At 34.7% G+C, this 27,858-nt stretch overlaps 1 protein-coding gene and 1 long non-coding RNA gene across 8 annotated transcripts in view; one reads left to right on the forward strand and one right to left on the reverse strand.

Moving 5' to 3' along the window:
* SGO2 (shugoshin 2) overlaps positions 1-27,858 on the reverse strand; it is a 68,628-nt gene that overhangs the window by 6,344 nt on the left and 34,426 nt on the right. For all 7 annotated transcript variants that reach the window (XM_058709836.1, XM_058709810.1, XM_058709816.1 and 4 more), the window contains 4 exons: positions 21,842-21,927; positions 8,774-8,907; positions 4,463-7,657; positions 3,338-3,488 (listed from right to left, as the gene is read on the reverse strand). In XM_058709836.1, coding sequence (XP_058565819.1) covers positions 3,338-3,488; positions 4,463-7,657; positions 8,774-8,907; positions 21,842-21,927 — 3,566 coding nt within the window. The remainder of the gene's footprint in view (positions 1-3,337; positions 3,489-4,462; positions 7,658-8,773; positions 8,908-21,841; positions 21,928-27,858) is intronic.
* Positions 230-27,853, forward strand: LOC131500601 (uncharacterized). The gene is made up of 3 exons (XR_009256379.1): positions 230-437; positions 26,104-26,191; positions 27,615-27,853. It is a non-coding gene; the product is annotated as an uncharacterized LOC131500601 (long non-coding RNA).

Consider the following 27,858-nt stretch of genomic DNA (forward strand, 5'->3'; position numbering starts at 1 on the left):
GGCAAGATCCATCAATGGATGCTAAAATTAGTGGGTGAAAGTTTGAGGAAAAACAGGATGCAGATTCAAAGCAACTTCTCCAATGTTCATCACCTACAAAGGAAAAGATAGTAACTTTATAGTGGAAAAAAAAACCCAACAACCCAGCAGACACCTCCTCAATCAAGTGATCAAGGTTAACATTACGGAGACAAACTGACACGATGAACCCCCTTCATATGATGCAATGAGGACACACCATTTCTGCAGAATTCTTGCCCAAAATGCAAAACTGCATTGTAATCATGAGAAAACAAAAGACAAACCAAACTAAGGGATATTCTACAAAATAACTGACCACTAGTCTTCAAATTGTCAAAGTCATAAAAGGAAAAGGAAGGAGTAAGGAACTGTCATAGGCTGAAGGAGGCTAAGGAAAAACAACAACTATATGCAAGGTAAGATCCTGGATTCTAAAACAGCAAAGGATGATAATGGACAGCTATCGTTTACAGTTGACAATAATGTACCAATGCTAATTTTCTAATTTAGATCATTGTACTGTGTTAAAATTAAGCAAATCTGGGTGAGGAACCTCTATGCTATTTTTACAACTCTTTGATAAACCTAAAATTAGTTCAAAATAAAAAAGTGTAACTTGCAACTCAGTAACAAAAAAGATAACCCAATTGAAAAAAGGGAGAAAGATCTGAATACATTTTTCTTTGAAGATATACAAATGGCCAATAAACACATGAAAAGATGCTCAACATCATTATTCATCAGAGAAATACAAATCAAAACTATTACATGCCACTACTTTACACTCATTATTATGGTTAGAATCATCAAAAAACAAATAACAAGTGTGCAGGCAAGGAAATTGAGAAATCAGAATCCTCATACATCGCTGGTGATAATGTGAATAAAATGGTGCAGCAGCTTTGCAAAACAGTCAGCAGTCCTCAAATGATTAAACAGAGTTATCATATGACCCAGGAATTCCATAACTAGGCATATACCCAAGAGAAACCAAAACATATGTAGACACAAAAACTTGCAAATGATCTTTATAGCAGGATTATTCATAATAACCAAAAGATGGAAACAAATGTCCATCAAGAGACAAGTGAATAAATAAAATGTGTTATTATCTATATGATAGATTATTATTCAGTCCTAAAAAGAAATGAAATACTGATACATGCTATGACAATGGATAAAACCTGAAAACATTATGCCAAATGTAAGAAGCCAGTCACAAAGACCACATATTATGATTCCATTCATATGAAATATTCATAAGAGGGAAATCTACTGAGATAGGAAGTAGGTGAATGGTCACCTAGGGCTGGGGGGTATGGGAATATTGGGTAATGGCATGGGGTTTCTTTTTGAGATGAAGAAATGTTCTAAAATTGTGGTAATGGTATGCATATCTGTGAATATACTAAAAAAACACTTAAGTATATACTTTTTTTACAGTTTATTTATTTCGAGAAAGAGAGGGAGAGCGCACATGAGCGTTGGGGAGGGGCAGAGAGAGAGGGAGAGAGAGAATACCAAGCAGGCTCTGTGCTATCAACACAAAGCCAGACATGGGGCTGGATCCCACAAACTGTGAGATCAAGAGGCAGACGCTTAACCAACTGAGCCACCCAGGTAGCCCTGAAGTATACACTTTGAATGTTGATATGGATGGTGTGTGAAATATAACTCGATAAAGTCGTTTTATTTAAAAAATGCTTTGATCCTTTATTTCACTTTTGTTTCTCTTCTACCGTAACTCCTTTGTATTGCTACCATGTGCTGGTTGTCTTAAAATACCTGTCAGAACCATCAACAGTTTTCATTTATAAAAGAAGCAAACATTGAAACAATGCAAAGGACAAGAACATTTAAGAATACTTTTCTCTTTTTGAAAATATGATCCCAAATATGATCAGGATCTGCAAAACAAGCTATTTCATTTACCCTTTTAAAAAAAATGAGGGGCGCCTGGATGGTTCAGTTGGTTAAGCGTCAGACTTGATTTTGGCTCAGGTCATGATCTCACAGTTTGTTGAGTTTGAGCCCCACATCGGGCTCTGTGCTGAGAGTGCAGAGTCTGCTTGGGATTCTCTCTCCCTCTCTCTCTGCCCCTCCCCTGTTCACTCTCTCTCTCCAAAATAAACAAACATTTAAAAAAAAAATTTAAGTGAGATTTTCAATAAAATACACAAAAGGCATCTGGACATTTTTTGAGATAATTAAGGGAATTTGAATAGGAATTGGCAATTAGATGACAGTAAGAGAGTGTTGACAATTCATATTGATAATTGATGTGATCATGGTTTTCTAGTTTTGTTAAGAAGTTTGTTAAGAAGTTCCTTTTTTTTAAGAGAGATATATATAGAAGTGCTTTTGGAATAAATGACCCAATATTAGGGATTTGCTTTAAAAATACTACAACAGGGGTGCCTGGGTGTCTCAGTTGGTTAAGCATCCAACTTCAGCTCAGGTCATGATCTCATGGCTCGTGCCCTACATTGGGCTCTGTGCTGACAGCTCAGAGCCTGGAGCCTACTTTGGATTCTGTGTCTCCCTCTCTCTCTGCCCCAACTTGTGCTCACTCGTTCTCCCTCTCTCTGAAAAATAAATAAAAACATTAAAAAAAAATACTACAACAAAAAAGGACAGACGAAATAAATAAGGCAAAATATTGATAACAATTGAAGCTGAGTGATGTATAAATACGAGGAGTACTATGTTCTCTTTGTTGGGGAAATTTGATATTTTTAAAAAGAAAGAAGACTATTAGTCTTTAAGGCCAAAGAACAAATAAAGCCATTTTCAATTTTTCTAGGGAACAAGGTAGAAAACTAATGAAGATAACAGACATGGAAATAGTGCTATGCAAATCATAGACAGCAGTTTTTTACAAAGCCTGTTCAAAGAATAAAAGAAGATATTTCTTCAAATCTCATCTAGATCATTACTGTGGTTGTTATATATCAAAAATCTACTGATATTCAGAAGTGTTCAAATACAATTCAGGCAGGAATTTCTTTTAAAGCATATATTTTAGGGGCGCCTGGGTGGCGCAGTCGGTTAAGCGTCCGACTTCAGCTCAGGTCACGATCTCGCGGTCTGTGAGTTCGAGCCCCGCGTCGGGCTCTGTGCTGATGGCTCAGAGCCTGGAGCCTGCTTCTGATTCTGTGTCTCCCTCTCTCTCTGCCCCTCCCCAATTCATGCTCTGTCTCTCTCTGTCTCAAAAATAAATAAACGTTAAAAAAAAATTTAAAAAAAAAAAAAAAAAAAAAAGCATATATTTTATATTATCATACTGAAATCACTTTAATATCACTGAAATACTTACCTTTTGAGATTTGGCTCTTTTAAATAGAGAGGAGTACACCTTCTTCTTCGGCTTGGTAGCTCTAAAGATGGATTTTCTGACTTATTTTCAGCGTTAGCAGTGTTATTTGAAATAAAACTGGTATTTGTCAAGTCCTGCAGTGTTCTACCACCTGAAAAGAATATTATTTTCACTATAAGCATATATAGAGAGATACAGGATATCTCCCATATAGAAATAGATATGGGATATTTGTGGTTTGCAAATAGCTGACAGCAAATTTTTAAACTTAACAATCATCAAGTTGTAATTCTAAATATTATAATAGTAGCACTAAAATTATTTATAAATCAGGTGTTTTTTCCAGCAATGAGAGGAAATGAGATTTAATATTTTAAGCAAAGTATCAAACTATATTTTATTCTGAAACCACATATAGGCTGATAAAAATTTTTCACAAGTCACAAGTCTTGATTCACTGAATCACACAAATTACTACACATTCATTCAACATTTGTTATCGATTGTTTACTCTGTGAAAGGCACCACGAGGAATATAGAGATGAAAGATGACTCACCAGTCCTCTATAATGGCCTGCAACTCAAACTTTTGCACTTCATCTGCTTCAATATTCCTTCTATCTGGAATAGCTTTATACACCAAAATCCTGGTGTTCTCAAACTTGAGAAGATATCTGCACCCCCATGTTCATAGGCATTATTTACAATAGCCAAGATATGTCCATTGATGGATGAATGGATAAAGAAGTTGGGTGTGTGCATGTATGTGTGTGTATACACACACACACACACACACACACACACACACAAATATATAGAACATATATATTCTATTTGCATAGAACATATATATACATGCTATGAATATTTTTCACCCATAAAAAATGAGGAAATCCTACCATTTGAAACAATACCAAAAAAAAAAAAAAAATACAGAAGGATCTTGAAGGCATTATACTAGGTGAAATAAGTCACACACACAAAAACAAATACTGTATATTGTTTCTATAGATCAGCTACACAGTTAAATATTAAACTCCATAAAAATATCAGGACATACTTTACTGGTTAAATGTAAAAAGAAAATACACTTTTAAAACTTGATCACTTCAGCTTTTGACCTACCTATTTCTGATTTTTGTGTTCTCTGGTTGACTTTGAATTTCATGCCTTTCATCTTCTCATGTACATCATCAGTTACTTGAAAGATTGGTGAGCTCTCCAGGGCAAAACTTTCTTTTATTATCAGATTTTTACTAGAAGAAATACTTAGAGGTACTGAATCCCCAGGAACACTGTTAAAGGAAGAATCTTGTATGTTAGGTGAATATACCTGAGACAAAGATTCAAATGCCTTTGTGTAAAAGTCTGGCTTCATTTTGATAACTTTCTCATTTTCCAAAATTTTTTCCTCATTAGCCTGTTCAGATTCAACTGATATTCCCTGATCAGTGTCAGATATTACCTGCATTACTTCATGGTTATCTGAAGAAGGATAGATGAAGATCTTCCTTTTCTTTGATTTAGATGCCATTTTGTTAACTTTTCTAACCTGGCACTCTCCTTCTTTTATCACTTCTACAAAGGGAATGTTTTTCTTTTTTTCATTCAGAGTTGTAGTTCTTTCCTTTGGATTCTGCTGCTTACCAGGATCAGAATCTGCTTCATTAGTAATAGATTTTAAACCTGATTCTGAGACAGATGTCTGTAAAGAATCTGCTAACTGCAAAATAGATTTTTTACCTTTGGCCAAAATCGTGGTCTTTCCTGATGATTCTTTCCCATGCTTTTTAACTAGTTTGTAAAGATTTGAAATTTGATCACAGTTTTCCTTTTCATGGCTATCAATTTCCATAGCATACCCACTGATAATACCTTGGCATTCAAGTATTTGTTTAGATTTATTTACTTGAAAATCCAGACCATTTATATAGCTTTCTTGATCATGCACATCTTTATCATTATCCCCATATATGGGGCACCTTTCAGAAATTATTTCTGTCTTCTGATTTACTTTCTGCCTAAGTTTCTTATTTATTTTTGATTCATTCTGTTGAGCAGGTCGCATATCAGTGACATGCTTTTTCAAATCCAACACATTCTGTGTCTCATAATCATACAAATTTCCATTATTTTGTGTGGAAAGATAAGCTGTTTGTAATTCACTTGTGACTTCTAGGTTTTCATAAATAGTTTCTTTATCTGTTTGAGATAGGGAAAAGAAGTTACCTTCTTCTGGGTCATGCACGCCTTTTTTTTTTAACTCATTTACTCGGTTCATTTCTAAAATTATTTCTGTCTTCCGATTTACTTTCTGTCTGAGCCTCTTACTTATTTTTGATTCATTTTGCTTTGCAAGTGGCATATCGGTAACATGTTTTTTCACCCCCAAAATGTTTTGAGTCTCATGACATAGGTTCCTATTACCTTCAGTGGAAGGGTCAGCTATCTGAAATTCATTTAAGCCTTCTGGGTTTTCAGGGATGGTTTCTTTTTCCTTTTGGGTTAGAGAAAGTAAGTTATCTTTTTCTGGGTCATGTATGTCTTTGTCATTATTCTCATATACTTGGTTGATTTCAGAAATTATTTCTGTCTTCCGACACACCTTTTGACTAAGCTTCTTATCTATTTTTGATTCATTTTGACAAGTAGGTTGCATATCATGGATATGCTTTTTCACTCCTAGAACATTTTGAGTTTCATAATCGTATAGTTTTCTACTATCTTTGGTAGAAAGGGCAGGTGTTTGGAACTCACTTGGGTCTTTTAGATTTTCAGGGATGATTTCTTTATCTTTCTGGGTTAGGAAGAAAGAATTACCCTTTTCTGGGCAATACACATTTTTGCCATTATCTAAATGATTCATTTCAGAAATTATTTCTGTCTTCCGATTTACTTTCTGCCTGAGATTCTTATTAACTTTTGATTCATTTTGCTGAACAGGGTACACATTAGTGATCTGCTTTTGCATATCCAACACATTTTGGATCTCACAATCATACAGGTTTCCATTACCAATGGTGGAAACAGCAGGTTTTTGAAACTCATCTGAAACTTCTAGGTTTCCAGAGATGGCTTCTTTATCCTCTTGGGTTTGGAAGGAAAAGTTACCTTTTTCTGGGCCATACACATCTTTACCACTATCCCCATATACTTGGTTTGATTCAGAAATTATTTCTGTCCTCCGGTTTGCTTTCTGCTTAAGCTTCTCATTTATTTTTGATTGATGTTGCTGAGTAGGTTGCTTATCAGTGACATGCTTTTTCAAATACGACATATTCTGGGTCTTATAATCACATAAACTTCCATTATCTTTGGTGGAAAGATCGGCTGTTTGAAATTCACTTGTGACTTCTAGGTTTTCAGAAGTGGTTTCATTATTTTTTTGGTTTGGGAATAAGTTACCTTTTTCTAACTTATGAATCACAAATGTCTGTCTAGAAGCTTTACTTTTATGATAAGCTACAGAACTCTGACCCATATCAAATTTACTCTCCTGCTGGAATTTATCTGAACTTTGGGAGAAAGAGTTGGTTTCCTCTTGTTCATTTGTTACATGTATTCTCTTCTTTTTTTTATTATGCTGTATATTTTCTCTGTCATCTTGATCAAAGCCACTATGAAGGGTTACTTCCTTCAGTATGTTCAACTGAGTCAGCTGCTCAGCACTGAAAATAAAATTTGGATCTTCTGAATTCCCTTTGCCATCCACAACAACTGATTTTTTTGCTGGTCTACTTTCAATCTTTTCCTCAATATCAATATCTGAACTATTTTTAAATTGTCTCTTAGATCTTTCTCTCTTTTTTTCAGAACTTGAATCTTTCACTTTTCTGAAAGTTTTTATTTCACAATCATTTGATTTTTTATCACTTTTATTTTTAGCACCTGTTGAAACTGTAACAATTTTGCTTACTTCACCAGCAGTTAAATCCATGTCAGCATCATATACAGTTTTCTGCAATTGATAGTCATCACTACCCTGAAATGGATTCATGTACTCTGCAGCTGGTTCACTTGTAGACTCAGATGAGTCAGGAAGGCACTGTATGTTTCTCTGCATTTTGATATTTGTTTCATTAGTACAATCATTTATCTCATGCCAATTAAATTCTCGACTTGAAATCTGTTGTTGATCTAAATCCATCACATGAAGACTGTCAGTAGAAGGATTATTTGATTCCCAAGATGATACACGTTTTTTCCTTTCAGTTATATTACTAGGAGATGGTTTCTCCTTTCTGTGGCTGATTGACTGGGCATTTCTAATCTCACTCATTAGAGAATTCTTGGAACTTTGGTCTGAGTGGAAATGATTTTCTATAAAATAAGAGGAAAGAAAATTCAGAAATAAGTAATGGCAAGGAATTTGTTATTTTAAACAAATTAGATTAAATATCAAACTGTTTCACAGAGAGGATTTCTAACAATATGTTCTGTTCAGATACTATAAAGAATCTACACTAATGAAAATAAAGTAGAAATGATCAGAGTATTCATAAGTCATTACATTTGTATCTATGGAAAATATATACTTAGAATTCACTCTATCTTGGCCCCAACAGTACTGGGGAATATAGCTGATAACAGAGCCATTAACATATATTTCTAAAATGGGAGGAGGCCAGCAAATGAACCCAAATAAAAGTGATAACTCTGATAAGGATTACTATCAAAAGGCTATAAGCAGGCAGCTAATATTTATATAAATATTTATGTGAAAATAAATATTTTCACACACACACACACACATCAATTTTTATAAAGGAAAAACAATTCTAAGTTCTAAATGAAATATACCTATGGTTCTATAATCCAATCTGTAAATCTATGACAAATACATAAGCCAGACTCCACTGAAGGATTATTATTTTAGAAATAACCACATAAATAAAACATAAGTGTCATCATTTTCTCTGGCTCAACCATTTTCCAGGCTCAAGTTTTTGTTTTGACTATGATCTTGAAAAAGTCACTAAATCTATCTAGACCTCCAGTTTTATTGTCTATGAAAAGGAGAGATGAAACTAAATAAATATATGGTATCTTTCAATTCATAAGCTAATAAGATACCAAGAAAAGCTCTTCAGGATTATTCATTTCTAAATATTGCTTGCAGAATAACAGTGTTAGGCCACTGTGGTTCTGACATTTGTCAACATGTTTCCTTAAAAATTAAATTTTTCACCAGCAGTTTTAAATGGTAGAAGTTAGCATATCTATAACATAAGAGGGTCCAACTTATTAACTGCATATACACCTTGGGCCTCAAGAAAAAAAATCCGATGAATGTAACTTTTTAATACTGATATTCAAAATTAATACTGATATTCATCTTTGGGAAGCATAGCAATAGAAGAAATATGTCTGAATCATCTAAACCACACATATGATGATTATTTTCTTTAAGAAATAACAATTCCAAATTATACTGACTTGATAAAGATTGTCTCGTTGATACTGAAAAGGGAATATCAGGTGATGTCTTTGCTATAATATTGTCATCATATTGTATTTTCTCTTTATCATCATCATCATCATCATCATCATCATTTGAAGTTAATGGAACCCTAAAGGCAAGTGGAAATGAATGAAGAATTTTGTATTTTATAAACATTATTTAGAAAATTACATGGATAGTTCTTTTTTATATTCTATTTATTTAAGATCCAACCATAAACCCACTCTGGTATCTCTCTGTGTTCAATGAAGACAACTATAGGCAGGAAAGAGATAGTTTCTAATAGTATAGAACAGGAATGCTTCTTACTCCCAGAGCCCCAGCGGCCTCAAAAAGAAATAACTGATATAATCACTGGTTGACCATTTAGGATAATACTAATGAAATGAATAAAGTTCAGACATACTTACAAATACTCACTCATATGTAATATTTATTGTTTTCTTACAATTAATTTTATGGAATACTCAAAACTCTTTCTCTAGTTTCAAAGAAGTACAATTATATGTAAAGTTATGTGTGAACTAAAGTTAGCTATGTTTCCAAAAGGCATCCATGTAAACTAGAGCCATATTCCTAGAGTAGTTAGTTAAATGTAGTTGGGGGTGGAGGGAAGACAGTAACCTACAGAAATAATTTGATAAACTGACCTTGAGTTCAAAGAATGAGGATTAATATCCTCCAACAATAAAGACTTTGCCTTGAATGCCAAATAAATCAGATATTTAAAAATTATTGACAATAATAAGAATAAATATTGACAAATATTTGTTAAAAATTTAAATCCAACAAATAGAATAGCCATTGGGAAGAAATTTCTATGCCACTTGAAAAAAACAAGTCAACAAAAATAAACAGAGAGGAGAGAGGTTCTGCTTCTGGTAATGGCTGAATAGCTATTTTTAAATCAACTCTATCAAACATAATGACTATAAATTCTGGATAAAATATTTTTAAAAAATGGGGTGCCTGGGTGACTCAGTCAGTTAAGTGTCTGACTCTTCATCTTGGCTCAGGTCATGATCTCACAGTTGGTGAGTTTAAGCCGTGATTTGGGCTTGTCAGCTCAGATCCTGCTTGGGATTCTCTGTCTTCCACTCTTTGCCCCTCCCTTTCTTTCTCTCTCTCAAAAATAAACATTTAAAAAATATGTACATTTTTAAAAACAACCTGAAGTAACTGGAAAGTAAACAAAAAGCACTTAAAAAAAGATGAGTTTACAACCTCAGCCAGTGCCACATTTTTAAAAAGTTAGAAGTCTACATTCTTATTGATTCAAGGTCAAAATTAGGGATAATTATGACAGCTGCAAAATGTGTGTGATGGGGGAAATAACAGATGAGATAGAGAGGGGAAGGCCAAATTTTGTGTGTAAAATGCACCCCCCCCCCAATCTCTGGCTGACCCATAAATCACAAATATGTGAAGAAGATTCCAACCAACCCTGCTAAGGATAAACGAACTGAAATGAGATTTCGTATGTTGCCCCTCACAGGGAAATAATAAATTTGAGTTCAGACAAGGTAACTGCCTAAAATAAAAACATCAAACTTGTTGGAGGAAAACACCTGAATCCAGACTTTCTACAACACAGGATTTACAATATCCAGGATACAATCCAATATTATTCAAAATATAAAGCAACAGGAAAAAGTATTCAAATTCAAGAGAAAAAGATAACCAACAGAATGATCCTAATATAAAATGATCATGAAAATATGCTCATTATGCAAATATTCTCAGTATCATTAATCATCAGGGAAATCCAAATCAAAACCACAATGAAATACCACTTCATACCCACTACAATGGCTGTAATCAAAAGGACTGGTAATAACAAGTGTTGGTGAGGATATAAAGAAATTGGGTTCCTAATACTTTGCTGATAGAAATGTAAAACAATGCAGCAGCTTTGGCAAACAGTTTGGTGGTTCCTCCAAAAGTTAAACATACAGTTATTACAGGACTCAGCAATTCTACTTGTAGGCATAAGCTGAAAACTATGTCCACACAAAAACTTTTGTGTGAATAGTCATAGTACCATTGCTCATAATAGCCAAAAAGTAACAACAGCACAAATGTTCATTAACTGATGAATGGGGAAACAAAATATGGTAGATGCAAACAACTGAAAATTATTCTGTGATAAAAATGAATGAAGTACTAATACATGCTACAACATGGATGAAACTTGAAAATAGTATGCTAAGTGAAGGAGGCCAGACACAAAAGGCCACATATTGTGTGATTCCATTGATATGAAATGTCCAAAACAGGCAAATCCATAGAGACAGACAGAAAACAGATTAGCGGTTGCCAGGGGCTGGAGAAGAGCAGAATGGGAAGTGACTGTTGATGGATACAGGCTTCCTTTCTGATGTAATGAAAATATTCTGGAATTACACAGTGGTGAGGATTGCAAATTTTGTGAATATATTAAAATCTCCTGTGGGGCGCCTGGGGGCTCAGTTGGTTAAGCATCCAACTCTTGATTTTGGCTCAGGTTACAATCTCCCAGTCATGAGATCAAGCCCCATGTTAGGCTTTGTGAGGAGTGTGGAGCTTGCTTAAGATTCTGTCTCACCCCTGTGCTTGCTCTCTAAATCAATCAATCAATCAATCAATCAATCAATCAAATCCACTGTACTATACACTTTAAAAGGGTGTATTTCCAGTTATGGAAAACTTTGTTATGTGAATTATATCTCAATTTTAAAAAATAAGTAGAAGAAAGGAAATAATAAAGAGCAGATACATGGGGCACCAGGGTGGCTCAGTCAGTTAAGCAACCAACTTCAGCTCAGGTCGTGATCTTGTGGTCTGTGAGTTGGAGCCCTGCATTGGGGCTCTGTGCTGACAGCTCAGAGACTGAAGCCTGCTTTGGATTCTGTGTCTCCCTCTCTCTTCTGCCCCTCCCCCACTCAGATTCTGTCTCTCCAAAAATAAATATACATTTAAATAAATAAATAAATAAATAAATAAAGGGGCAGACACCAGTGAAGTATGAAATGGAAGAAAAACTAAAAAGAAATATTTAAAAAACCAGAAGCTGGGTCTTTAAGGGATCAATAAAACTGACAACACTATAGCTAGCTTGATAAATTTAAAAAAAAAAAAAAAAAAAAGAGATACAAATTACCAATATCGGGGATGAGAGAAAGAACCTCACTACAGACGTCACAGACAATTAAAAGTTTAATAAGGGCGGGGCGCCTGGGTGGCTCAGTTGGTTAAGCACCTGACTTCGGCTCAGGTCTCGATGTCATGGTTTGTGAATTCGAGCTCCGTGTCAGGCTCTGTGCTAACAGCTCAGAGCCTGGAGCCTGCTTCAGATTCTGTGTGTCCCTCTCTCTCTGCCCCTCCCCTGCTCACGCTCTGTCTCTCAAAATGAATAAACATTAAAAACATTTTTAAAAAAGTATAATAAGGGCTTTTTATAAACAACTTTATAACAAAAAACTTGACTGCCTAGATAAAATGGATGATTTTCTGGAAAGACAAACATTTTCTAAATTGACTTAAAAAGAACTAGAAAATCTGAAAAGCTCCATATTTATTTAAGAAATCAAATTAATAAATTAAAAACTCACATCCAAATCACCTATCTTATTAATTCTTTCAAACACTTAATGGAGAGATACCAGTTTTACAAACTCAAAAAATGAAGAGGGAATATTTCTTCATTTTACAAAGCCAGGACAACTCTTATCAAAACCCATCAAAATTACAGTAAGAAGTTTATAGACCAATATCCCTTATAAATACAGATAAAAAAATTAAAGAAAATGTTAGCAAATCATATCCATCAATATATAGGAAGAATAATACACCATGACCAAGTGGAATTTGTGACATAAAAATTTGGTTTAACGCAAATAAACTGAAGTCACCACATTAACAGAAAGGAAAAATATATCTCAATTTTTAAAAAGTAAAATAAAGGAAATAATAAACAGCAGACACCAATGAAATATGAAATGGAAGAAAACTGAGAAAAAACATTGATGAAACCAGATATAAAGGAGAAAAGTCATGATTCTCTCCAGACAGAAAAAAAAATTTTTTTGACAAAATACAAATTCATTATAAAAACAATGAGCAAACCAGAATAAAAAGGAATGTCTTTCCATCCAGACGGCTAATAGACACATGAAAAAATGCTTAACATCATTCATCATCAGGGAAATACAAATCAAAACCACAATGAGATACCATCTCATACCTGTCGGAATGGCTAAAATTAACAACTTGGGCAACAACACTGCTGGTGGGAATGCAAACTGGTGCAGCCACTCTGGAAAACAGCATGGAGCTCCCTCAAAAAATTAAAAATAGACCCTATGGCCCAGCAATTGCACTACTAGGTATTTATCCAAAGGATACAGGAGTGTTGATTTGGAGGGGCACATGCATCCCAATGTTTATAGCAGCACTATTGACAACAACCAAAGTATGGAAAGAGCCCAAATGTCCATTACTGATGAATGGATAAAGAAGATGTGATATTTATATACAATGGAATATTACTTGGGGTTCAAAAAATGAAATCTTGCCATTTGCAACAACATAGATGGAACTAGAATGTATTATGCTAAGCAAAATAAGCCAGTCAGAGAGAGACAAGTATCATATGATTTCACTTATATGTGGAATTTTAAATACAAAACAGATGAACATAAGGGAAGGGAAGAAAAATAGTATAAAAAGAGAGGGAGACAAACCATAAGAGACTCTTAAATACAGAGAACAAACTGAGGGTTACTGGCGGGTGTTGGGTTAGGGGACGAGCTAAATGGGTGAGGGGCTTTAAGGAAGACACTTGTTGGGATGAGCAGTGGGTGTTATATGTAAGTGATGAATCACTAAATTCTATTTCTGAAATCATTATTACACTATATATTAACCAACTTGGATTTAAATTAAAAATAAATTTAAAAAATAGCCCTGTTAATTCAGAAAGAAAAAAAAAGGAATGTCTTTCTTCAACTTGAAAAAAGGTGCTACCTTTTCAAAAGAAAAGCCAGAAGCCACAGACAATAAAATAACATCTTTAAATCACTAAAAATGATTCCCAACCTAATATTTTTAAATTGCAAACATACTCTTCAAAAATGAAGATGAAATAAAGTTTCCAGAAAAACAAAAGCAGAATGAATGCATTGCCAGGAACTGCATTAAAAGAAAGAATAAAGAATTTCTTTCAGCAGAAGGAATATTATCTTAAAAGGAAATATCAAAATGAAAGAAGCTTATTTGTAAATTTTTTTTTTTTTAATTTTTTTTTTCAACTTTTTTTTTTTTTTTTTTGGGACAGAGAGAGACAGAGCATGAACGGGGGAGGGGCAGAGAGAGAGGGAGACACAGAATCGGAAACAGGCTCCAGGCTCTGAGCCATCAGCCCAGAGCCTGACGCGGGGCTCGAACTCACGGACCGCAAGATCGTGACCTGGCTGAAGTCGGACGCTTAACCGACTGCGCCACCCAGGCGCCCCTGTAAATTTTATCTCAGTAAAGCTGGAGGAAAAAGTTGTGAGTGGGCAATTAAAAAAATGCAGGAAGCAATATGAAAAAATTGAACAGTTAAATATGTAGATCATTTAAATGAATCTTAACTACACAAAAAAATGAAAGTAGCAATTTGTGGGATGAAAATATATAGAAAATGAAAATACATAAGATTTACATAAAGGTAGGACACAGAAATGTGGAGCTTAAGCATTCTAACGTGCTAACATTATTGAGAAAGTGGTAAAGTAATAATTTGTATTAGAGAGTTAAAACAATCTAAGGATGAATGCTGCTATCACTAGAGTAATCATAAAGGAAGAGTAGATGATAACAAATTAATAGTTAACAAATGTAAATAAGAAAAAATATTTTATTTCAAAAGAAATCAAGAAAGAAGAGAAAAGGGAACATAAAACAGGTTGCTCAAGTAGAAAATAACTAGGGCTGCCTGGGTGGCTCAGTGGGTTAAGTGTCCAACTCTTGATTTTAGCTCAGATCGTAATCTCACGGTTTGTGGGATCCAGCCCCACGTCTGGCTTTGCACTGACAGCACAGAGCCTGCTTGGGATTCTCTCTCTGCTCCTGCCCCACTCACACTCTCTTGGTCTCTCTCAAAAGAAATAAACAAACTTAAAAAAAATAAAATAGGGGTGCCTGGGTGGCTCAGTCGGTTAAGCATCTGACTTCGGCTCAGGTCATGATCTCACTACTCGTGAGTTCAAGCCCCACGTTGGGCTCTGTGCTGACAGCTCAGAGACTGAAGCCTGCTTCAGGTACTGTGTCTCCCCCTCTCTCTGCTCCTCCCATGCTCATTCTCTGTCTCTCAAAAATAAATGTTTAAAAAATTAAAAAATAAAATAACTAGATGACAGATATAAATCCAATTATATCAGCAATTATATTAAATGTAAACATATTAAACATTCTAATTAAAAGAGATGTTAAACTGAATTCATTTTTTAAAAAAATGGAATTATATGCATTTTTTTTTTTTAAGTTTATTCATTTTTGAGAGAGAGAGACAGAGTATGAGCAGGGGAGGGGTAGAGAGGGAGACACAGAATCCGAAGTAGGCTCCAGGCTCTGAGCTGTCAACACAGAGCCTGATGCAGGGCTCAAACTCACAAACTGTGAGATCATCACCTGAGCTGAAGTCGGACGCTCAACCGACTGTGCCACCCAGGCACCCTGTAATTATATGCATTTTAAATATAACAGAATTTGAAAGTAAAGTTATAGAAAAAGATATACAGTAAAACTTTGGTTTGAGAGCATAATCTGTTCCAGAAACATGCTTGTATAATCCAAAGCACTTGAATATCAAAGCAAATTTCAAGAGCCATTGGTTAAGTTGTGATTATGTGACATTTGGTGTCACATACTACTCATATTGCAAGACATCACTCATTTATAAGTTAAAATTTATTGGAAATGTTTGTTCATCTTGAGGAACACTCACAGAACAAGTTACTTGCAATCCAAAGTTCTACTGTACAGAGAAATGTTCTATCGGCTAAGTACACTTAAAAAAAAAAAAAATGTTTATTTATTTTTGAGTGAGAGAGAGAGACAGAGTGTGAGTGGAGAAGGGGCAGAAAGAGAGGAAGAATCTGAATCAGGCTCCAGACTCTGAGCTGTCAGCACAGAGCCCAATGTGGGGCTTAAACCCTTGAACCAAGAGATCATGACCTGAGCCGAAGTTGGATGCTTAACCAAGTCACCCAGGTGTCTCTGAGACAAGTAGATTTTAAAGCAAGAGTCATTTCTGGAAATAATTCATATTGACAAAACAAGTCATCAGGAAAACAAATCAATTCTAAACTTACATGCATCTACTAACAGCTTTAAAGTACATAAAGCAAAAACTGACTAAGCTAAAAGGAGAAACAGATGAATTCATAATCATAGATGTAGACTTTAATGGACTTCTCTCAGTAGCTGATAGAATAGGTAACAGAAGCAAGAAAGACATGGAATTTCTGAACAATACAATCATTAAACTTGATAAAACTGATATATATAAAATACTGCATCCAACAACCACAAAATACATTCTTTTTATGTGCACCCAAAATATTTACCAAATTAGACCAAGTTGTGTCTTAATGCAAGTCTTAATAAATTTCAAAAGACTAAAATCATTTATCTATGTTCTGTAACTACAATGGAAACTGGCTAGAAATCAACAATAAAAAGTAATTTGAAAAAACATCCAGCTGATTGGAAATTTGGTATGCTTGTTAATGACCCATGGATAAAAGTATATATCAGAACAGAAAAAAAAAATATTGTGAATTGAGTGGATAATAAGGATATGGCATATCAAAAACTGTGCAGTGCAGCTAAAGCTATACTTACAGAAAAACAACCTTAAATGCATATTTTTTAAAAGAAAGTCTGAAAATTAATAATCTAAACTAGCTCAAGAAATAACTAAGAATAGTAATAATCACAGTTTTAATTTGAAAAGAAGCAAAACAGAAAGGCAAGACATGATAAGGAGCAGACTAAATTCAACAGGAAACAAATATACTAAAAAGAAACATCAACATAGCCCAAAAGACAATTCATTTTGTAAAGATGAATAAAACTGATAAATCCCTAAAGCAAAACAAATCAAGAAAAAAATTGAGAAAAGTCAATATTAAAGAAAAGGAGAACATCAGTACATATCCTACAAACATTAAACATGTAACTAGAGCTGTTATCAACAACTATACGCCAATAATTTGATATTTTAGATTAAAGGGACAAACTTTGGAAAACACAAACCCGACACAAGAAAAAATAGAAAACCTGAATATTCCTTTATCTATGAAAGGCCCAGATAACTTCTCATAAACATTTAAAGAAAAAAAATTTGCACAAATACTTTTAGAAAATAAAAAATAAATGTACTTATCAGCTCATTTACTGTGACCAGCATAGTATGAATACTAGGACCTCAAGTTATTACAATAAAGAAATATTATAAATTATCTTTATTATTAACGTATGTGGAAAAATCCTTTAAAAAGTTACCAAGTAAAATTTACTGACATATCAACAGGATGTATCATCAGGAGCAGTTCATTCCACAATTGTAATCATGATTTAACATTCAAATATCAATGCTTAAAATTCATTACATTAATAGAAAAAATATTAAAAATCATTACATTAATAGAAAAAAAAGAAAAAATAACATATTCTTGACAGTGACATAAAAAGCATTTGATAAAATTAAAAAGCCATTCATGAAAACCAGGAGCACAAAGGAACGATTTATTCTGTTAAGGAGAACCTACAAAAACCCAAAAGCAAACATATTAAATAATGGGAACACAGTAAGAATCTCCATTATTATTACTTTTATTCATTAATGAACAAAAAGTAGTCACTACGATAAGATAAGAAAAAAATTAAAGGTGTACAAACTAAAGCAGAGAAGGGGAAACTGTCCCTATTACAATATATATAATATATAATAAAGTTATATTCACAGAAAATGGAAAAAAAAACCCTACAGATAAACTATTAAAATTAATAGCAAGGTCACTGGAAACAAGGTTGATATTCAAAAATTAATTGTACTTCTATATACTAGCATCAAGAAGAATATTAAAGTTAAAAACAAGAATATTCAGGGGTGCCTGGGTGGCTCAGTTGGTTGACTGCCCAACTTTGGTTCAGATCATGATCTCACAGTTTGTGAGTGTGAGCCCTGCATCAGGCTCACTGCTATCAGGGTAGAGCCCACTTCGGATCCTCTGTCCCCCCTACCTCTGCCCTTCCCCTGTTCACACTCTCTTTCCCAAAAACAAATAAACATTTATAAATAAATAAATAAAACCAATAACATTCAGAATAGCACTAAAGATCAGATAAGTAGGAAAAAATCTAAGACATGCAATAACTACTCAAAAAAGTATAAACCTATGAGAGAATATACATAATATCTAAATAAACAATGATATACCATGTTCATTGACGGAACATTCAATTTTATAAAATGTCAATTTTCCCCAAACTGAACTATATTCTATATAATCCCAATCAAAATCCAAAACTGAAAGAGAGAGCGTATGTGTGTATAAACTGATAAGCTGATTCTAAAATTCACTTGGAAATGCAAAGGGGTCAAAAGAGCCAAGATAATGTTCAAGAACAAAAACCTAAATAAAGAAAATGGATACTGACACTATCAAACATCAAGACTTATTACAAAGCTAGTAATTAAGATGATGTGATATTGACAAAACTCATATAATAGAATATTGAGTTCAGAAACAGGCCCATACACATCCAGTCATCTGACTTATGATACAGATAATACTGAAGTGAAGTGGGGAAAGGGTGGTCTTTTCATTAAATGATACAAGGTCAACAGGATTTACACATGAAAAAAATGACCCTTCCCTCACATCATACCCAAAATTCTAAGTAGACTGAAGATCTAAACATGAAAGGAAGGGCGCCTGGGTGGCTCAGTTGGTTAAGCATCTAACTTCATTAAGCTCAGGTCATGATCTCACAGATCGTGAGTTCAAGTCCCGCATTGGGTGAGCTGAAGCCCTGCCTCAGGTGAGTGCGAGGTCTACTTCTTTCTCTTTTTCTCTCTCTGCTCCTTGAAGGATTCTCTCTCTCTCTCCTTCTCTCTTTGCCCTTGCTCCCTTGTGTCTGCTCTCTCTCAAAAAATTTAAAAAGAAAAATTAAAGGGAAGTTAATAAAGCTTGCTATTTACTTATTTATTTTCTTCCCATTATAATTAAGCTTTTAAAAGAAAACATAAGGGAATGTCTCATGACCTTCCAATTGGTAACGATTTTCTTGAAAGGCCACAGAAAGTAGTAACCATGAGGGGCAAAACAGAGACATATAAAGCAGATTCTTATAAATAACTTCTGTTCATCTAAAGACACCATTAAGAGAATGACAAGGCAAGCCAGAGTAAAAGATATTTGTACTTTACACACAATGTATAGAAACTGCAAATCTTAAGAAAGAAAGAAAGAAAGAAAGAAAGAAAGAAAGAAAGAAAGAAAGAAAAAGACAATCTAACAGAAAATAAACATATAAACAGGTGCTTAACTTCATTGTTTATCAAGGAAATGAATGATTAATTATTATGGCTCAGTATGGCTAAACTGAAAAAGACGGTAACAAGTGTTGATGGAGATACAGAACAGGAATTCTTATACATTATTAGGAATGTAAATTGGTATAACCCCTTTAGAAACTTGTTTGGCAGGTTCTCCTAAAGCCAAATATATGTAAAACCCAGTAATTCTACTCCTAGGTATATACCCAACAGAAATCTGTATGTGCATCCGTCAAAAGGCTTATATATGACAGCGCTGTTTGTAACAAACAGGCCAAAACAAAAACAAAGTAAATGCTCATCATCTTAAGGATGAATAAATGATGGGATAATCATCCAACATTACACAGCAGTGAGAATGCCTGATCTACAAGTACATACAACAATACAGATGAATCTCACAAACATAATGCTCAACAAAATAAGCCAGAGATAAAAATACATGTTTTATGATTTCACTATAAGAAGTTTCAAATGAGCCAAAATTGTTCAATCTGTGATGTTAGAAGTCAGGATAATGTTCATACTTGGGTGGGTGGTGAGTAGTGACTAGAAAGGATCACAGAGCAGGCGTCTGAAGTACTGGCTATGTTCTGTTTCTTGGTCTGGATACTAATTATACAACAGTGTTTACTTATGAAAATTCACCACGGCTCTAAGATTTTACAACTTTTCTAATATTTCTAATATCTATATTATACTCCAATTTCTACTAAAAAATGAAATTTTTTATAGTGCAAGAGGACACTTAATTGGAAAATGTGTGCATAATGACAGCCAAGATATTCTTAAAAAACAAAAAACTAAGTAAAGGAACTACAGGACAGTAAAATGTATCTATTTTATTTTTTTTTTAATTTTTTTTTTTTTAACGTTTATTTATTTTTGAGACAGAGAGAGACAGAGCATGAACGGGGAAGGGGCAGAGAGAGAGGGAGATACAGAATGTGAAGCAGGCCCCAGGCTCTGAGCTGTCAGCACAGAGCCCGACACGGGGCTCGAACTCACGGACCGCGAGATCATGACCTGAGCCGAAGTCGGACGCTTAACCGACTGAGCCACCCAGGCGCCCCAAAATGTATCTATTTTAAAACTACAGCAATTAGGGGTGCCTGAGTGGCTCAGCAGGTTATGGGACCGACTCCTGATTTTAGTCCAGGTCATGATCTTGTGGTTCATGAGTTTGAGCCCCATGTTGGGCTCCTCTGCTATCAGTGTGAAGCCTGCTTGGGATTCATTCTCTCTCTCTCTCTTCCCTTCCATTGCCCCTCCCCCACCCTCAAAAAATAAACATAAAGAATAGAGAGTGACACAGTAGATACAGAATTTTTTACTATTTTTTACTATGTTACAGATAGCATTTCAATATGTAAGTGCATTTACTTGTGCATTTAAATAAAAGCATTAAACCTGTAAATGACATAACAAAGAATTCTGTCTCTAACAGACAAGAGAATTTTAATCAGTGCCATCAATTCATTAAGTCATTTTATCTCTCTGGACTTCAGAAATTGTCTTTAAAATGACAGGTTTGAAATAAGCTGTTTACTATGATTTATAATCAAATTAATCAAGAAGTGGTAAATTTTGGTTAGGAAATAGCAATGATGAAAGTTAATTTTAAAGCTTGGAGCAGTATTCAAGATAATAAAGATAGAAATAGTTACCAGATTTACCCAGCATAAAACGAGGCCAGTGGGGACTTAAGGAAAAAGAAAGAAAAGAACTAACGAGTAGCAGATACTACAGATGCACATAGTTACTGAATTTATGGGTAAGCTTCCTTGGAGCCCTGGAGATAAAACCTGTACCAAGAAACTACAGATCATCTCAATTCCTACCTTACTAGGCAACTACAGGTTGATGAAACTCAAAATATTGTACAACATACACAAACACAATGTGCTACATAAAAATCTAAACACTGTGGGGGTGCCTGGGTGGCTCTGTTGGTTAAATGTCCGACTTTAGCTCAGGTCATGATCTCCCGGTTTGTGAGTTTGAGCCCCGTGTCAGGCTCTGTGCTGACATCTCAGAGCCTGGAGTCTGCTTCTGACCTTGTGTCTTCTCCTCTCTCTGCCCCTCCCATGCTCATGCTCTGTCTCTCTCTGTCTCTCAATGATAAATACGTTAAAAAATGATGAACATTAAAAAAAATTAAAAAAAAAAAATCTAAACACTCTGAACCAGTATAATTCAAGCCCATGTAACTAAAGGTTCACCTTTGGCTCTTCTCTACAGTCTATGGGAAAGCTGAATATTATTTCAAAGTTTAAAACTGAACTCTATTAGATTATGCTTCCAATTTCTTTCACTGGTACAATGTTAACAAGTATTTCATTATTTATTTTTAAATGTTTTTCTATGTTTCAAGGAAGAAGACCCAAATAAAAACTGTTCAAAGTTTTATCTAGGTAGAGGTGTGCAAGTATTTAACCAAGTTTGAAGCAATTACCTTGCAAATGGAAGTCGCATCAACTTGTACTGTTTACTAGTCCGTTTCTTCTTGCTGCTTGGCAGTAGAAAGGGACTCTGGTGAAACTATTTTTGAAATAAAGAATAAAGAAAAGGAAAAGGAAAAAAATTTCTAATCTCATTAAATGTTTGTTATTGAAGCACCAAATTATACAAGTATACCAATAGCAATAGAACAATTCTTGCATTAGCCTTTGATAGCTGAATGAGAATAATGTGATAAGATTAAACATAGTTCATCCTTTATCATGCCATCCAAAGATAATCATTACTACGATTTTGGTACATAAACTCCCAAATAAATTGTCTTCTGTGCATATGAATAAATATACCTGTGTATACCTATATAATATCTTGACATAAATATGCAATATGCTCATGCCACATATGCATTGTGTAACATATGATTGCACTTTATAATCCATATTTCTTAATGGTCTTTTACATTTAAAGTCTGGGTGATTTTAATATATCTTTTAAATTTTTGCTTATCTATAGTATTTTCTAAATTTTCTCAGACATTTTTTGAACATGTTTTATTTATTTAATAAAGATCATAAAATTAAGCAACACACAACTATGTTTTATTATGGTGCTAACCTGTAATAGAAACAAGGGTATAACCAAATCAACAAACTAACTTTGATATTCACATGGAAATGCAAAGAACCCAGAATAGCTAAAACAACTTTGAAAAAGAAGCAGTTGGAGGGCTATAATTGACATAGTATAGTATTAGCATAAAGACAGACAAAAAGATCAGTGAAATATAAGAGTCCAGAAATAGACCCACACATATTTGGTCAATTAATTTTTGAAAAAGGTACAAAAGCCAAATGAGGAGCCTAGACTTCCATACTCACCAGGCTATCACAAGGCAACTGTCCTCCAAACTGTACTGTCAGAAAAGGCCAAGAAGAGAGGTGGGACATCCCAGGGGTAATGAGGATACCCCCTGTACCAGCAATGTCAGTGGAGAACACATGGGGACTCTGGACTTCCATTCTTACTTGCTAATAACAAGGAGCCCTTTTCCTCTACTCTAGGGTGGGGATAGAAGAGGTCTAGTAGAACCACTCTTTTCACCACTCTTCAATAATAACAACCTCCCCCTTTATGATTCCCCCAATCCTGCTGTCAGTGGAGGCCATGAAGTCATGAGGCACCCTACTCTGTCCCAGCCAGGGTGGTGTTAGCCTGAAGTCCTAGCTCCATCCATCAGTGAGGAGACACCCTCTCCACCAGGGTGACAACAGAAACTGAGTGGGGAACCTAAACTTTGACCCCTCCAACTTGGCAGTAGGTGGCACATCCCTTTATCACTGGCATTATGATACTATCAAATGGTGCCTGTCAAAACAGAATGTTTAAATAAGATCTGGAGTTTCTTAATACAATACCCAAATGGCCAAGATGTTTTTTTTTTTTTCTTGAGAGAGTATGAGCAGAGGAGGGGCAGAGAAGGAGAGAGAGAGAATCCTAAGCAGGTCCTACACTGTCAGCATGGAGCCTGATAAAGAGCTGGAACCCATGATCCCGTGAGACCATGACCTGAGCCAAAACCAAGAGTCAGATGCTTACCCGACTGAGCCATCTAGGCACCTCCCAAGATAATTTAATATAAACTAACTCATTGCACCAAGAATTAGGAAAAGGCCTAAATTTGAAAATTATAAATTTGAAAATGAAAAGACAATCAACAGACAGCAACAACAAGATAATAATACAGCACCAACATTAAGATGCTGGAATTACCTAACAAGGATTTTAAAGCAACCATCATAAAAATGTTTCAATAAACAATGACAAACATGCTTAAAACAAATGAAAAAAATAGAAAATCTTGCAAAGAAACAGAAAATCTCAGCAAATAAAAAGAAGATATAAAAAAGAAACAAAAATACAATAACCAAAATAAAATAAGTTAAAAACTCAATGGACTCAAAAACAGAGGGGGAAAAATCTGCGAACTTGAACAGAAAGCAACAGAAAGCATCCAATGTGAGCAAGAGAGAAGCAACTGAAAATAATTAAGAGGTTCAGGGATTTATGGGACTATAACAAAAGATATAACACTCGTGTCACTGAAGTCCCAAAAGGAGATAAAGAGGGCAGACGTGAAAAAGTTTGAGAGAGATAACGGCTGAAATGTCCCAAACTTGGCAAAAGTAATCAAACCACATATTTAAGCCGAGTGAACCCTCAAAATGCTACAACTTTAAGAAATCCATGCAAGGATACATCATAGTCATATTTCTCAAAACTAAAGATAAAAATCTTCAGAGCACTGTGAAAAAATGGCACCTTCCTACAGAGTTATTAAAGAATGAAAAAAAAAAAATAAGCATCTGACTCAGGTAAAAAAGTAACAATAAAATAAACCACAGGAAAGGGGAAGAAAGGACTTACTACTCAAGATAAAAGCAAAAATTAGTAAGTTTGAAACAACAAAATAAAATTAAAGGTTGAAAATTAAACCCCAAAGATTACTATTTTAAAAAAGAAAAAAATAAATAAATAAATGAAAAAAACCACAAGCACCTAAACTAGTAGGGAAAAAAAAAAAGGAAAAGCCCAAATACACAAAATTAGTCAACTGGGAAAATATAACACAGACAAAATTAAAAAATAACAGACTACTTTGGTCAACTCTGTGCAAATCAATTTGAAAACATGTCTGAGATAATAATTCTAAGGAAATATAACTGAATAAAACCAACCACAAAAGAAAGAAATTTTCCTAAGCAAACTAATATCCATAGAAGAAATAAAGTTAACAAAGTGTGACCATTCCTACCAAGAAAGACCCAGGTCTAGATGGTTCCACAGAATTCTATGAAGCATTTAAAGAAAAAATAATTCTAATACTGTACCATCTTTCCAGATCATAGGAAAAGGAAAACATCCAAATTCCAGTTCATATATATTTTTATCAATGCCTGAAGACTGTATAAAAAGAAAATCTCACTTGTGAATTAACAATAAAAGAAATTCCTAAACAAAGCACTGGCAAAAAGAATTTAGCAGCACATTGTAAGAATAATAAATCATTTCTGAAATTTATTCTAGAATTACAAAATTAGGAAAGCTACTAAAATAAATTATCATAATACACCTAAAAAGAGAGACCATATGATTATCATCATAGATGCTAAAAAAAGTATTTTACATTGTTTAAAAAGCTAAATGGGGGCACCAGGATGGCTCAGTCAATTAAGCAACTGACTCCTGATTTCAGCTCAGGTCATGATCTCAACAGTTCGTGAAATCGAGAGCTGCCTCAGGCTCCACATGGACAGCACAGAGCCTGCTTGGTATTCCCTCTCTCCCTCTCTCCCTCTCTCCCTCTCTCTCTCTCTCTCTCTCTTCTTTGCTTGCATGCATGCACTCTCTCTCAAAATAAATAAACAAACTTAAAATAAAAAGCTAAATAACATATAAGATAAATATGTACATTACCCTTAAAAAAAGGGATCGTTTTTAAAAAATATATATTTTATTTTTTAATTTTTTTAAATGTTTATTTATTTTGAGAGAGACAGCATGATTGGGGGAAGGGCAAAGAGAGAGGGAGAGAGAGGATCCATGTGCTGTCAGCACAGAGCCTGTCATGGGCTCAATCCCAAAAACCAAGAGATCGTGACCTGAGCTGAAATTAAGTGTCAGCAGCTTAATTGACTGAGCCACCCAGAGCCACAAAAACAGGATCATTCTCAATGAGGAAACACTATCCAACATTTTATTAAAATTTATTGCTTTCTATTATGTTCTAGACATTGTTGTTATATAGACAGAAATTCTATACTCAAGAATCTTATGTTCTGGTAAGATGAGTAATAAAATTAATGAGTAAAATTATGTCATATAGTGTTAAGTTCTAAAGAGAAAAATTAAAGCAGAGAAGCAGAGTATAAAATGTAGGGGCAGGGATGGGGAAGGATTCAAATTTATATAAGGTTGCCAGGGAAGGCTTGACTGAAGTCACTCTTGAGTCAAGATTTGCAGGAAGTAGGGAGTAGGCCATATGAAAGAAGAGCAAGACCAAGGGCCCAGAGGTGGCAGCTTGCCTGTGTTTGAAGAGTGGGAGGAGGCCTGCAGATTGAAGATGTTAAAGAGCGGAAGGAGGAGAGTAGTCAATGAGGTGAGAGAAAGAACGCAAGTTTCAGTATTCAGACAATAATAGGCAATAGATCACATGGGAAGCCACTGGAGAGCTTTCAGCAGAGACTTCTGTTTTAACAGTATTAATCTGGCTGCTACGCTGGGAAGAGAATATAGAGGCAAGGCAGAAGCAAGAAGCCCACGTTGGGATGCCACTCCAAGAACTTGGGTAAGAGAAAACGGGGGCTTGGATGGGTGGTGAAAGTGAGGGTTGTGAGAAGTGGTTAAGACTCTGGACTGAGCTTTAAGCAGCACTAAAACCATTTGCTAAGGGATCAGGTACAGGATGTGAGGAAAAAACAGGAAAACAGAATTGCAGTTACCTGAAATGAAGACCCCCAAAAGGAACTAGTTTGGTGGCAAGTGCAAAATTTAAGATACCTCTTAGACATCCAAATAGAAATGCGAAATAAGTAGTGGACTAGGTATTGTCTGGAGTTCAGAGGAGACGGGGAGGCTGCAGATGCAAATTTGGGAGTCATCAGCATTTAACAATAATCAAATCCATGAGAATGGATGAATCATTTAGGGAACAAATGTAGATAGAAGAAAGAAGTCCAAGAACTGAGTTCTGGGGCACCCAAAATTTAGCAGTCAGGAAAATAAAGAGGAAACAGTAAACAGACTAAAAATGAATAATCAGAAAGGTAGGAAGAAACATAGGAGAATATAGTGTTGTAAAAGTCACATGAAGGTCAACGTAAGGACGAAGAACTATCAAGAGGTTTTGGTAACATGGAGGTCAATTTCCAGAAAAGCACTTTTGGTGGAGTGGTGATGAAACTCCAATTGTTGTGGGTTCAAGAGAAACTGGAGACAGTGTGAACAATTCTCTCAGAGTTTTGCTATAAAGGAGAAAAATGAGAAAGTAGCTGGGGGTGGGGAGTTATTTGGAGTAAGAGGTTTCATTTTGTTTTGTTTTATTTTTTAAAGACGGGAGATAACATTTTTGCTTCCTGATAGGAATAATCCAGGAGAGAGGGAAAAAATTAATAATGCAAGAGGAAAGGGCATTCTACACTAATGTGAAGCCAAGCAAAAGACAACCCAAGTATCCAACATAGTGTTGGATAGTGTTAAATAGATTAGAGGTCCACTCTGGATCTATCCTAAATAGCACTGGAAAAGAATGAGGAAGCATTTCTTGTAATCATATGGCAAGATCTTCAAGATAGGTCACATTAAAAAAAAGTAAGGCATAGGACAAGGCATTAGGGATAGTATATTATCTTTTGTGTAAGAAAGAAAATTAAGAAAATATTTATATGTTTTGTTTTAATATAAAGAAACAAAGCAGTTACATGTAGGTAGTGTGGGGAGATGAAAGGAGGAAGAATAAAGTGGCTGAAAGCAGAACAGAAGCTTATATGAGATTTCATTCTATATACTTCATTATATTGTTCTGATATTAGAACATCTATAGTCCCCATCATTCTCTTCCCCAAATAAAAAGGAACTACAAAACTCAAAACTTGATATGCAAAAGTTAGTCTGTTAAATAGCAAGTCTAAGAAAGTAGATCCCAAAGTTATATGCTGTCCCTTCATCATCTAGCTCCTCCATTTACTGTTTTTACCTTCTTCTAAATCCAGATGCTGATCTCAGCCTTGAGTTCTCCAAAGAGAGCCACACAAAAAGCATCGGGAATAAAGTTGACTTTACTAAATATTTTTTAAAGAACTAGTGGAAGGAAGGAGCTTTGTATCACATAATTCACAAGTAGTTGAGCAATGCTTTTAGGGCTATCTGTTCTCCAAAGTTCCTCCAGATCTTGCTAATTAATTAGCTTCTTTCCCTTACTCTCTAAGTCAATTCCTGTACTAACTTTAGACTCCC

The sequence above is a fragment of the Neofelis nebulosa genome, chromosome 2 (genome assembly GCF_028018385.1).
Source record: "Neofelis nebulosa isolate mNeoNeb1 chromosome 2, mNeoNeb1.pri, whole genome shotgun sequence".
NCBI classification, from domain to species: domain Eukaryota; kingdom Metazoa; phylum Chordata; class Mammalia; order Carnivora; family Felidae; genus Neofelis; species Neofelis nebulosa.